This window comes from Mastacembelus armatus, chromosome 8 (genome assembly GCF_900324485.2).
Source record: "Mastacembelus armatus chromosome 8, fMasArm1.2, whole genome shotgun sequence".
Lineage (NCBI taxonomy): Eukaryota > Metazoa > Chordata > Actinopteri > Synbranchiformes > Mastacembelidae > Mastacembelus > Mastacembelus armatus.
Genome location: NC_046640.1, coordinates 4263531 through 4274793, shown reverse-complemented (window position 1 = coordinate 4274793; position 11263 = coordinate 4263531). Strand labels below are relative to the sequence as shown.

Below are 11263 nucleotides of genomic sequence, written 5' to 3'. Positions count from 1 at the left end.
GGCATCATCAACACTGCTTGGAGTAACTAAACTCATGGCCACAAAAAGCAGCTCTCCTTCCATGACCACAACATTAAATGTGTCTGCTGTGGCTTTAGTTAAGTATATTTTTGATTCTGCTGAAACCTGCTGCACAACTGAGAGATGATAACATTTTGCGTTTTTAGTTAATAGGCTCAAAATGACCCCTACGTAAATCTGGAGCTGACACATTTTCAGAATCTTAATGTTTCATCATTAGGAAGGGTTAGTGAGTGCAGAGACAATTATTCTATAAATGCTACGTTTCTTTTAGAAAACTGTAACATACATTACCGGTTTTATTGAGGTCATATATGTAATACTGCAACAAGAGGGAGCTTCATTGCTATTGTTAGAATTGGGAGTGCTGTTAGTAAATACACGTTAATTACATAGCATGGTATTTAGAGACTGAAGGGATTTTCTTGCTGCTTGAAGATGTTGTTCTTATCACAATCTGGTCCAAGTTAATGACACTACAGTGTTTCCTGCCTTTTATATACACACAGTTTGTTATATAAAATAGGGGAATATTTAATAGTTTTTATATTTAAGACAGACAGAAAACTGATGAGATATAAACAGAAATGTCAACCATCACGAAGTTAGAAACATACGTGATCAGATCAATTGTTTCCCGTTGGGAATTTTCTAACCAAAGAAATGAAACTTAAGTTAATATGTGTAAAGAACTAATGTGGACATGTAAAGTAATGTGTAAGTGAATATACTGTGAACACATAATTTTAAATGTTCTTATTTTCTGACAGCAGCTCAGAAAATGAAGAGAAAAATGCGAAGAACAAAAAGTAAAAATGTTTTAATTCAAAGTCATTAAAACAACCAATAAATCAATTTGTGAATTTTTTCACCTGAATGGCTGTATTATAGATTTTCTATGTTCAAACAATCACATAAATTGGAAACTGTATTTTTAATGAAAGCAAATTATAAAAGTACAATTTAGTAGTATCTAGTGGTGAGATTGTAGATTGCAACCATGTGAATAGACAGATTGTACAGTGTCATTGTCTTCGACTGCACTAAGTATCAATATAGCAAGTGATGTAGTTATTTTTATATAGAAATTAAATTTAGATAACTTATTTTTTTATGTAAAACTATAAGCGATAGCTTTCATGCAAAATAGTAAATATTGCTGTTACTTTTCCTGTGCTGCTGTCATTACCTAGCTGGGCTACTGCAGAAACATGGTGGCACAACATTACAGCCGCTGCGAAGGGGAACCCACTCCCTATGTAGATTTAAAGGCTCATTCTAAGCTAAAGAAAACACAGCTTCACCTTATGTGATTAAACACTAAAGAAAACATGGTTATAAAACTAAATTCTATTTATGCTGATAGATCCACACTGCACCTTCAACCAAAGCTTATAAACACGATGCATGGTTGACCATTAAACTAGTGCTTCCCATTTTTTTTCTTGATATTTCTACCCATTATTTCACAACACAAAACTCCACAGTTTAATAAACATTAGAATAATTAATACAAACTGCTTGTGTTTAATCTTGTAACTCCTCAGAGAGGGCTCCTCTAGAATGAGAAACACTGGACTAAAACCTTGAACTGATAAATTCGCTTTCGTATTAGTTTTAAATATTATAGTTTAAAAAAAATAGAAATATAAACAAATAAAACTTGGCCATGAATATCTTGGTACTTAAACATTAATCTAGAAACAATCTAAAAAATATAATATTCACATGGAATAATTCTGCATTTCACATCATTTTAATTTTGCTACTTAATATTTTTGCTGATAAAACATAGATTCTAGTCATACTCATACATTTTACTGCAATTTGAATGAAGGACTTTTTTCAAAACTGACTGAGTACATTGTGGGGATTTTTTTTATCTCTTCACTCAGACGAAGACACATTGGTTGGATGTCACTGTGTTGTGTTGTTACCTCTGCAGGTGCTTTAGGAGAAATGTTAACTGTAAACTGAATGTACATGTGGCTGCCTTAAAGCATGACTGTTCTGCTTCATTTAGCTAATCAGAGATCCATAATGTCATCAAGGCCATCAGGATCCACACTTGTGATCGCGACACCTGTGCTCAACCAGCGCCGGACAAGTGGAGATGTATCTGAACGGGAGGAGAGAGAGCTGATTAATCCCAAACCCAAACAGCATGTAAGTACTTAATGATGTATTTGTTTTCAAACATGTTGCTGTTGTTGTTAACAATATAAACCACCTGTTCTCACCGGCAGTCCGTTGTTGAGCTTGTCTTTGTCTCTCCTGACTTCTCTCCCTCACCGCCGCTGAGATTGACAGTGCTGCCATCTTACAAACACTGATTCTCTCCTTGCTGCCTCCAACTCTGCTGCCAGTGTTCCTGATTGGCCAATCACTGCTGCAAATGACCCTCCCCCCCGTGCTATTAGTCCGTCTCGATCCTAAGCTACCCCCGCTAACACTTGTTTTCCCTCCAGGACTTGGGGTTCTTTGGCTGCTGGTTGTCCTCCCTCCTCCTGATCGCCCTGGACTCCCCACACTGCTCCTACGCCCACTAGCTGAGCTGTAAATAGGTTTCCATTCACCACTGCCTGTGCTAGTATATTTCCCAGAGCGGCTAATCCTATGGCTGCCAGGTGAATTGGTGAGATCGCCACCACTACCTGAACTACTTAAGCTACCACCACTACCTACACTGCTACTACGCCTAACAACACTACCTGAGCTAAGCCTGCCACCACTACCACCTTTGCTGAGCCTTGGTCCTCTATGAGTGTAGCTGTTAGGCGGACTAATTATTTGGCCCTCATTGGTGCTGACACTAACTGTGTCTGTGCTAGCAGGACTACTCAAACGTCCAGTGCTTCCACCAAAAACTCTCCACTCCCCACTCCCTCCACTGCCAAACCTTCCTGCTCTTGGCACACGTGTTGGGCTTGTTGCAGGTTTCCTGTCTACTGATGGGCTTTCTTCACTTCCTGCATCACCGAAGCTATTGGTGCCAGCCGGGCTGCTCATCAGTCCAATATTCCCACCATAAAATATCCACTCCCCACTCCCTCTGCTACCAAACCTTCCCGGTCCTGGTGGGCTTTTTGCCAGGTTTTTGGCTGTTGCCAGCCATGCTTCACTCTCCATGTTGGGTAAATTATCAGTGCCAGCCACATTGCTAGTATGTTCAGGACTGGTACCATAAACCATCCGCTCACCACTAATTTCACTACCATACCTCCTTGTTTCTGGCAGACTTGTAGCCAGTTGAGTAAGCACTGACAGGCATTTGTCACTCTCTGCTTTGAGTAAACCACCACTGGCAGCCTGGAGACTGGTAGTTTTAGGGCTACCACTATGAACCATACATTCACCACTTCCTCTGCTGTCAAACCTCCCTGTCTCTGGTTGAGTTGTTGCAGAGAGTGTGGCCACTGGGAAACTATCTTCACTTCCTGTGCTGAGTAAGCTAACACCTTTGTCCATGCTGCCCCTATGTCCAAGACTCCCTCCATAAACCAGCCACTTTCCATTCCCACTACTGCCAAATCTCCCTGTTTCTGGTGGGCTTGTGACAGGCTTTGTGGCCACTGATACGCTTTCTTCGCTCACTTCACTGGGTAAGCTAGCACTGCCATCTAGACTGCCCTTATGACCAAACCTGCCTCCAAATATCATCCACTCTCCATTACCTCTGCTTCTGAATCTCCCTGTTTCAGGTGGGCTTGTTCCAGGGAGTGTGACTGGAGATGGACTTTTTTCATTCCCTTCACTGGATAAGCTAGTGCCAGGATCCAGCCTGTCTGTATCTTCAAGGCTGCCTCCATAAACCAGCCACTCACCACTTCCACTTCTACCAAACCTCCTAGTTACTGGTGGGCTTGTTGCAGGGAGTGTGGCCAGTAATGGGTTTCTTTCATTCCCATCATTGGATAAATTAGTTCTAGCATCCAGGCTGCTTTTATGTCCAAGAACGCCTCCATAAACCATCCACTCATCACTTCCTCTTCTACCAAATCTTCCTTTTTCTGGAGGGCTTGTTGTAGGGAGAGTGGTCACTAATGTTTTTTCATTCCCTTCAGTGGAAAAGTTAGTGCCAGGATTCAAATCTCTCTTATATCCATGACTGTTTCCATAAACCATCCACTCACCACGTTTTCTTTTACTGAAATTCTCTGTTTCTAGTAGGACAGGGGCCACCGACTGACTTTCTTCACTCTCAGTTCTGGGTAAGCTCCTACCTGTATGTCCCAAACTGCCACCATGAACCATCCACTCTCCACTGCCACCGCTGAATCTTCCACATACCCCTGCTAAGGCAACAGGTTTTGCGTTACTAATGACAGTACCTTCAGCTGTGCCACTAAAACTAACTGCATGATCGTTAGCCATACTGCTGTTGCAAGCAGCAACATCTCCTAAATTACTATCTACTCCACTACTCATAACTGAAATCTCTTTCTGCTCTTCTGAGCCATGTTTGCCTTCTGCAGTACCACCTGGACTCTGTCCGTCCTTATTGTCTGCATTATTTGCATTTTTGTACCTGTCTTTGGATTTGATTGCATCTTTCCCCCAAAGGTGTCCATGCTGTTCTTTGTCTGCTATAATACCATAGTTGCCAGGACCTCCAAACACCAGGCCTTCAAGACTGGTGCTCAAATGAAAACCAATCCCTTGATTACTTGGTCTAAGGTTTGTGTTTGTACTATCCTGTGTAGGTCTACCTCCTTCGTTAGTTTCAAAAGATCCAAAACATAAACTGCCACCATCTTTAACTGAAATAGTGACGCCTCTGTGTCTGTCCTCTTCTGGCAAGTCTCTTTCTCCACTAAAGGATAAAGACTGGTTTTCTTCTTTTGTTAAAAGAATGTATTTCTCAACTGGTCTTACTTGTACATTTGCCTCAGTTAGACTCATACATGCTTCCTCATCTTCGTCTTCAGTATTTGGACTCTGGAAGCCCTTAGTTTCAACTGGCTTCAAATGTTTTGCTGAGTGATTTGGGCTAGGATACGTCTCTGAGTCAATTGGATGCAGAAACATATCAGCACTTGTAACTTGGTCTTCTACATAAACTGGGCAAAATTCTTGGTCTGTTGTATTTATTAATACGTCTACCTCAAATGGTCTCAGACATGTATCTGGACTCAAACTAGCAACAGTTTTTGTTGGGCTCAAGAATACATCAGTTACTGTAGGACTTAGGAGTTCCTCCAGGTCAGGTGAACTCAAAGCCACACCAGAATCTGTTAGACTTGAAGAACTTTTTGACTCTGTGGTCCACAACAATGCTTCTTGACCCCATGTATTAACCAACTCAGTAGGGACCGTCTTTACCGTCTTTGTCTCATTAATACCATTGTTCAATTCTAATTCTACTTTCTTCAAAACTTCTATAGTTGCATTTTTACTCTCAAGGTCACCAGTGCAGTCTGGACTACTGGATGAAATAGCAGCAATGCCAGACCTTCTGTCTGCATCCTCGGTGAGTTGGTTTTGTTCACTGTTGGACACATCAGACGGTGATAATCTCTGATCTAATCTTAGGACAAGTGAAGTCTCCTCTGCTTCTGCTTCTTGTGCATCTATTTGCTTGTTATCCATTATGGTCATCTCACCAAAGACCTCAACCTGAGCCTCCTTGGACCAACAGAGGTGAGATCCAGATGGCTTGAATGCTGTAACAGCAAGTTGCCCTGTATCCGTGAGTGCTCTGGATGGAGTCTCCAACTTGTAAGATTTGAGTTGTGCAAGATTTTCATTTGTGGCCTGGACTTTGCCCTCATCACTATTCAATTGAGCTGAAATCACAGTTTCTGTGTCTTGACTAATCTGAGTACAAAAAATCAGTGGCTTCTGTACATCACAGTCTTCAACATGAACTTTATCTTCCATAGGGCTGTTCTGCCTGTTTTTTATCATGCTGTTCATGGTTTTGGATTCCCTCCCAGTCCCTGTAGGAAAAACTTTTATAGACTTGTGGAATGTGTCTGTCTGATTTGCAGTGTTATTTGTGCTATCTGGTGAGTTCTTGGGATGTTTGGTGTGGACCCTGTTTGACCGGACTCTAGTAGCCGTATTTGAGCGCAGGAAAGGTACGGGTGTTTGTTGGACAGTGTAGATGTGGTCTCTTAAGACACTCTGAGCCGCCCTTATCCTGGGAAATCTTCCTTGAACATTGACACGTCTGTCCAGTGGGACATGTCTTCTGGAGACAGCAGGGCTGGTTGAAGCACAGACAAACGTGATGTTAATCTTAGAGTTTAAGGGACGACGTGAAGGCATGAAACAAATATAGGTAACTTTGGTAACACTATTTAAGTATCTAAGTTTTATTACAGGTTTTTTGGAACTAATTGAACGTTAACCAGTTGAGCACTGTCTCAAATTACATTTCGTATGTAATTTAGTTGTCTTTAACGTCAAGGAGAATTAAGTAAAGCCATGACCAAGGACTTTATACATACAGTATGCCAGAATGTTTATTTTAAAGGACGATACCAGTCCTTTGTTTATAGTCCTATTTTGTTGTTTTCTAATGCACTCCCATGTACTATTAGTAATGTATTAGTGGATTCTTCAAACTAATTTCAGTTATGTAGCATTAATCCATCACATTGACCAACAGCTCGAGTAAAAGTCTATAAAGAGCACCAGATGTAATTTGTTTTTATTTTTTTCCACACTGATAAATGCCATGTGAAGATGAAAGCAAGTGGCTTTTCTCATTACTCTGATCAAGACTGCCTGGGATGAACTAAGAAGTTACAAAGTGGGCTTAAACATGCAAAACCACTGGCATGGTTCTGATATATTGCACTGCATTTATCTGTTAGACCATCATTGTCATTAGATCATACCTCTCTAGCTTAATTTGATCCAGCAGTCTTCTGTAGTTTTGTATCTCGGTATCCAGTTGACTCTTGACATCTAGCAGGGTCTGATAGTCCGCAGACTGTTGAGCTGCAGTCTGCAGCACTGAGTCCAGGTCTCTAAACAGACCGTCTGCTCTCTGCTGCAGGGCTACGAGCTGCAGGAAAAACACCTCTCTCTGCTCCAGTCCAGAAGCCTCCAACAGGGTGTTCTTCATATACACAAAGATGAATTCTGCATGTTAGCATCATTCAAAAACACTAACTAAATGTGTGCTAGGTTTGTAAATTCTTATTTGGATACCAAATATTCCCAACAGACATAGAGTAAACTGATAATCAAATAACAAAATGGTTGTGTGAGTTTAAATTGGGGTTACAGTAAAGGACAGCTCTTTGGAGATAATTGCTGTGAGCAGGGTTTGAACTGACGCAGGGAAACCCTGTTGAATTTCAAGTCTAATGTCTTTAACAGAGATTATATTGGTTAACAGAGGCATCATCAGCCTTCTCTCTACCATAAGACCATTGAATTCTCATGTAAAACGTTTAAATCTGGACTAAAAAATGCTTTTATGTGGCACATAAGTGTCATATATCATGTGTCTATTTAAAGACAACATCAACTCCCTTGCCAGCACCTGCTGGTAGAATTAAGAATGACAAAACAAGCATTACCACATTTAAAGGTCTGTTTAGTCTTTAGTAGGAAACTAAATCTAGTGTGACAACCACTTATTCATTTGGCACTGTGAGCAGAGTTTAAACCTGCAAGGGATAATCACACTGGATTACCAACATGATGCCTTAACCCATCAGCCATCAAATACACAAAGCCAGTGGTAAAGTCCTCTTTTCCGCTGTCAGTTCACATTACCTCCACACACACGAGGTACTGACATTAATCCAGTGTTACTATTTACTGGCAATTTACCTATACACGTATCAGACTGGGATTAAGTTACTGTTAATGCAAAAACAACATTTACTACAGGGTCATATGAGCTGGAGACCTGCAGGAGAGCCTTAAAAATGTACTTGATGGCTCTATATGGGATATTATGCAAATATCCCATATGGTCATTTCTCCATTGCAGCCCAGAAGTTTTGTCTCACCAGAGCCTGCAGCTGTTTCAGCTCTTCCTCCAGATGGGCTGCAGTTTTCCTTAGCTCCTCAACATCGGCCCGGTTGACACGTGACCCCGCTGAAGCCTCAAATGTCACCTCTGGAGACCTAAGCATTGACACCTGAACACAACACACCTTATGAAATTTTATTTTACATGATATAAATCCACATTAATTTTTCCACTCTACACATTGTATTTATTTCAAAATAAGAGTACCCCAGGGGGATATTTTTCTACCTGGGTGTCAAAACAACATTCATTCCGGTTCTTGTCAAGCAGCATCACACTCATCTTTCTCAGGTTGCCCAGCTGCTGAATCAGGTATGATGGCTTAGCAGTCTGCAGCTCTACAACAATGTCTCCTGATAGCTGGCCCTGGAGACTCTGCATATCCTGCATAGGTAGACGAGAGACATGATGTAGATTCAGGTGTTCCATTTGAATAATCCAAATGTTTTTGCTGTACCTGCTGGTGTTGCCTTTGCAGCTCCATCAGTTGCTCTGTTTGATTGTTCAACTGACTCTGAAGCTCTGGCAGCTTGTGGACCCTCAGCTCTTTTTCAAGTAGCCTTAGGTTGCTAAGCTGCTCCTCCAGATGACGGCGACACTCACGCGCCTTTTCATACCTGTTCAATTGATGGGGGATGATGGGATATCTCGCCTCCATGAGCTCTGCATATGTGTTGTGCTTTGTGTTAAATGTGTGTTTGTCGCACTACCTGATGTTAAAGTTGAAGATGGTGAGCTGTGCATTGAGGAGCTGCAGCTTCATCTGAGCCTGAGCTGAGAGATATTCACTGATCTGTAAATTGTAAGAGAGAGAGAGAGAGTTTTAGGGTTGTGTTCAGGGAAGCATTTTTAGTAGCAGCACTATTCCATACTGCTCGTGTAGCAGGAGTGTGTACTTGAGTGAGTTTGCTTGATTTGAGTTTATTTTGATGTGGGCAATAGAGTAATATGGGTTTTATGGGTTTTGTTTTGCGGTCTGACTTGTAATCTGTTTGACTTGATTTGGAACTTGACTTGAGACCTGATTGACTTTAATGGGACTTGATATTGAAGTTTATACTTTTGAATTGGAACTAGGACTTATTGGTCTTGACTTACATCTTCGAATTAGTTGGTTTTGACTTCTGACTTCACACAGGAACCAACTTCCTACTCCATCATTGAGATGAAACTAGAATATACTAAATTCCAAAACACATACCATACTCAGAGTTCAGACTAACATAAGCAGGGCAGAACTATTCCGTCTGTTCAGAGCTAAACCAGCATCTGTTCATTAATGAAGCGTCTCTTATTTTTACAAGACATGTTGGATTTTAGGGTTGATCTCTGACATTTTAATCAATGATATTCCAGACTTGTCTCAACGTGTGGGACTTTTAAATAGACGCACCACTTCCTGACGAGTCACAACCTGAGAACCATAACATTGAGACGCTGTGAGTTCACATGCAGAGTTTCCTCTGGCTGCATTTGGCCCCAGAAAAAGGAAAAATATTTTAATGGTATGGTATATTTTTCTTTGTTAAGTTTTAATGTATTGTATTTCACTTTGTTTTATTGTATCTGTAGTCTCTATGTGTCTACAGTGTTACTGTACTGACCTGATCCTGCAGCAGGGACATTGTCCTCAGATGTCTATCCAGCTCTCTTAGCTCTCTGGGGCATTTCCTTGCCAGCTCCTCCTGGATCTGATGTTCCAGCCTCTTATTTACCGCCTCCAGACATTGAACCTGATCGTAAATGATGATTAAATGTTTCTTAAGAACAGCCTGAACTCCTCTGGTCTGTTAACATGACTTAAGGTCTTTTTTGTCTGTTTTTTTCCTTGTTATTGTCTATTGTTGTTCTACATTTGGGCATCTGGGTTCCAGTGAGGGAAAATATGATAATTTTGACTTGTGAGCTCTTAAGACAAAACTATAGATGTCAAACTGTAAAACCCTTATGACAAGAAGGATGATACAATTCAAGGATTGTTAGAGGTTTGAATAGTTTAAAAATAGGCCACTCCCAAGAACAAAAGCAAAAATTTAAGAAAAGCTAAAATAATAATCCTAAACACTTGTCCATAATATGTTCAGGTAATATGTTGGCTTTACAATAAACAGCCTTAGGTGGAAATTTATTGGACACAAAAAGGCTGAGCTAAAAAGTTTTAAATTGTAGAATATATGTTCCCTCAGGGTTGATAAATACCCCAAAATACAAGTGACATGACGTTACTTTCATGAGTGGTAGCTGTGAGGGAGAAGACTTTATGTAATTTCCCCTCCAGCATCAAAGATCAAAAAGCAGATGCAAATCCAAAAAGTTGGATAAAGATGGACACTGTTCTTGATTCAGGACATAAAACATTAAAAAATCAGCAACTCTTATGTTGTCCACCTCTTTGTGAAATATTGAATCTTCATGTAATAAATGTCCCATCAATTTCACTTCATTAATGAAAGAATTACAAGAAGATCCAGGTACCAGTAAGAAACAGAATCAAAACACTTGACTGTTCATTCAAGCTCCATTGAAATATCTACCAATTTTATGTTCTTTGAACTTTAACTAATCACGACTCACTTTAATTTTAGAATTATAAATCACTGTTAATGCAAACTTGAGACATCTGACAGAGATGTTATGTTATTTCTGTGTTTTAGGCACGACTGCTCAAACTGACCACAGGGAGTCTTAGTTTTGCTATATGAATCTCCTACCTTCTGCAGGTATGAAGCCAGCCTCCTATTCAGCTGCTGAAGAGTGAGTTTTTCTCTGGACAAGCAGAAGATCCTGCTGCTGTCCTGAGTCCTTGGAGCTGCAGTAGATGTGCTGTAATCCACCGAGACCCTGGGTGCATGATGAAAACGATAACCCAGAGCTGCTCGTGTTGCTCTGCCTGCATGAAGAACTTGCCACGGTGTCATCTTATTGATTCTCAGAGTGGTACTATTTTATGTGTATATCACAGTTTTACTCTTCATATGCACTACTGCATGTCGTGCAAAACTGAGATACAAATGAAGTTCGTCTGCCTTATTCAACTGCTGCATGTCTACATCTCAGTCTTCAGCAGCTGTGGATCTGAAAACATTAGGTGCCCTTAAAAATATTTCTATGACAGGTGTGGCAGGACTTGATAGAACTTAAGTTTAATCTCCAATAACCTTCAATTGTGATATCTGGAACAGGTTTTGGCACGATGGCAGCCCTGCCCTCAGAGTGTTTTAGTGAAAAGCTCACAGCACACATCAA

General features: G+C 40.7%; 1 protein-coding gene across 1 annotated transcript; it reads right to left on the bottom strand.

Annotated features, from left to right (window-relative positions):
* Positions 1-2042: 2042 nt before the first annotated feature.
* On the bottom strand, positions 2043-11106 carry LOC113140778 (uncharacterized). Its single transcript, XM_026324772.1, has 9 exons — positions 10729-11106; positions 9622-9750; positions 8728-8810; positions 8475-8634; positions 8246-8401; positions 7995-8126; positions 6867-7090; positions 2262-6229; positions 2043-2140 (listed from the first exon to the last, which is right to left on the bottom strand). The coding sequence occupies exons 1-9, from the start codon at positions 10933-10935 to the stop codon at positions 2049-2051; spliced, it is 5151 nt and encodes a 1716-aa protein (XP_026180557.1). The 5' UTR covers positions 10936-11106; the 3' UTR covers positions 2043-2048.
* Positions 11107-11263: the final 157 nt, after the last annotated feature.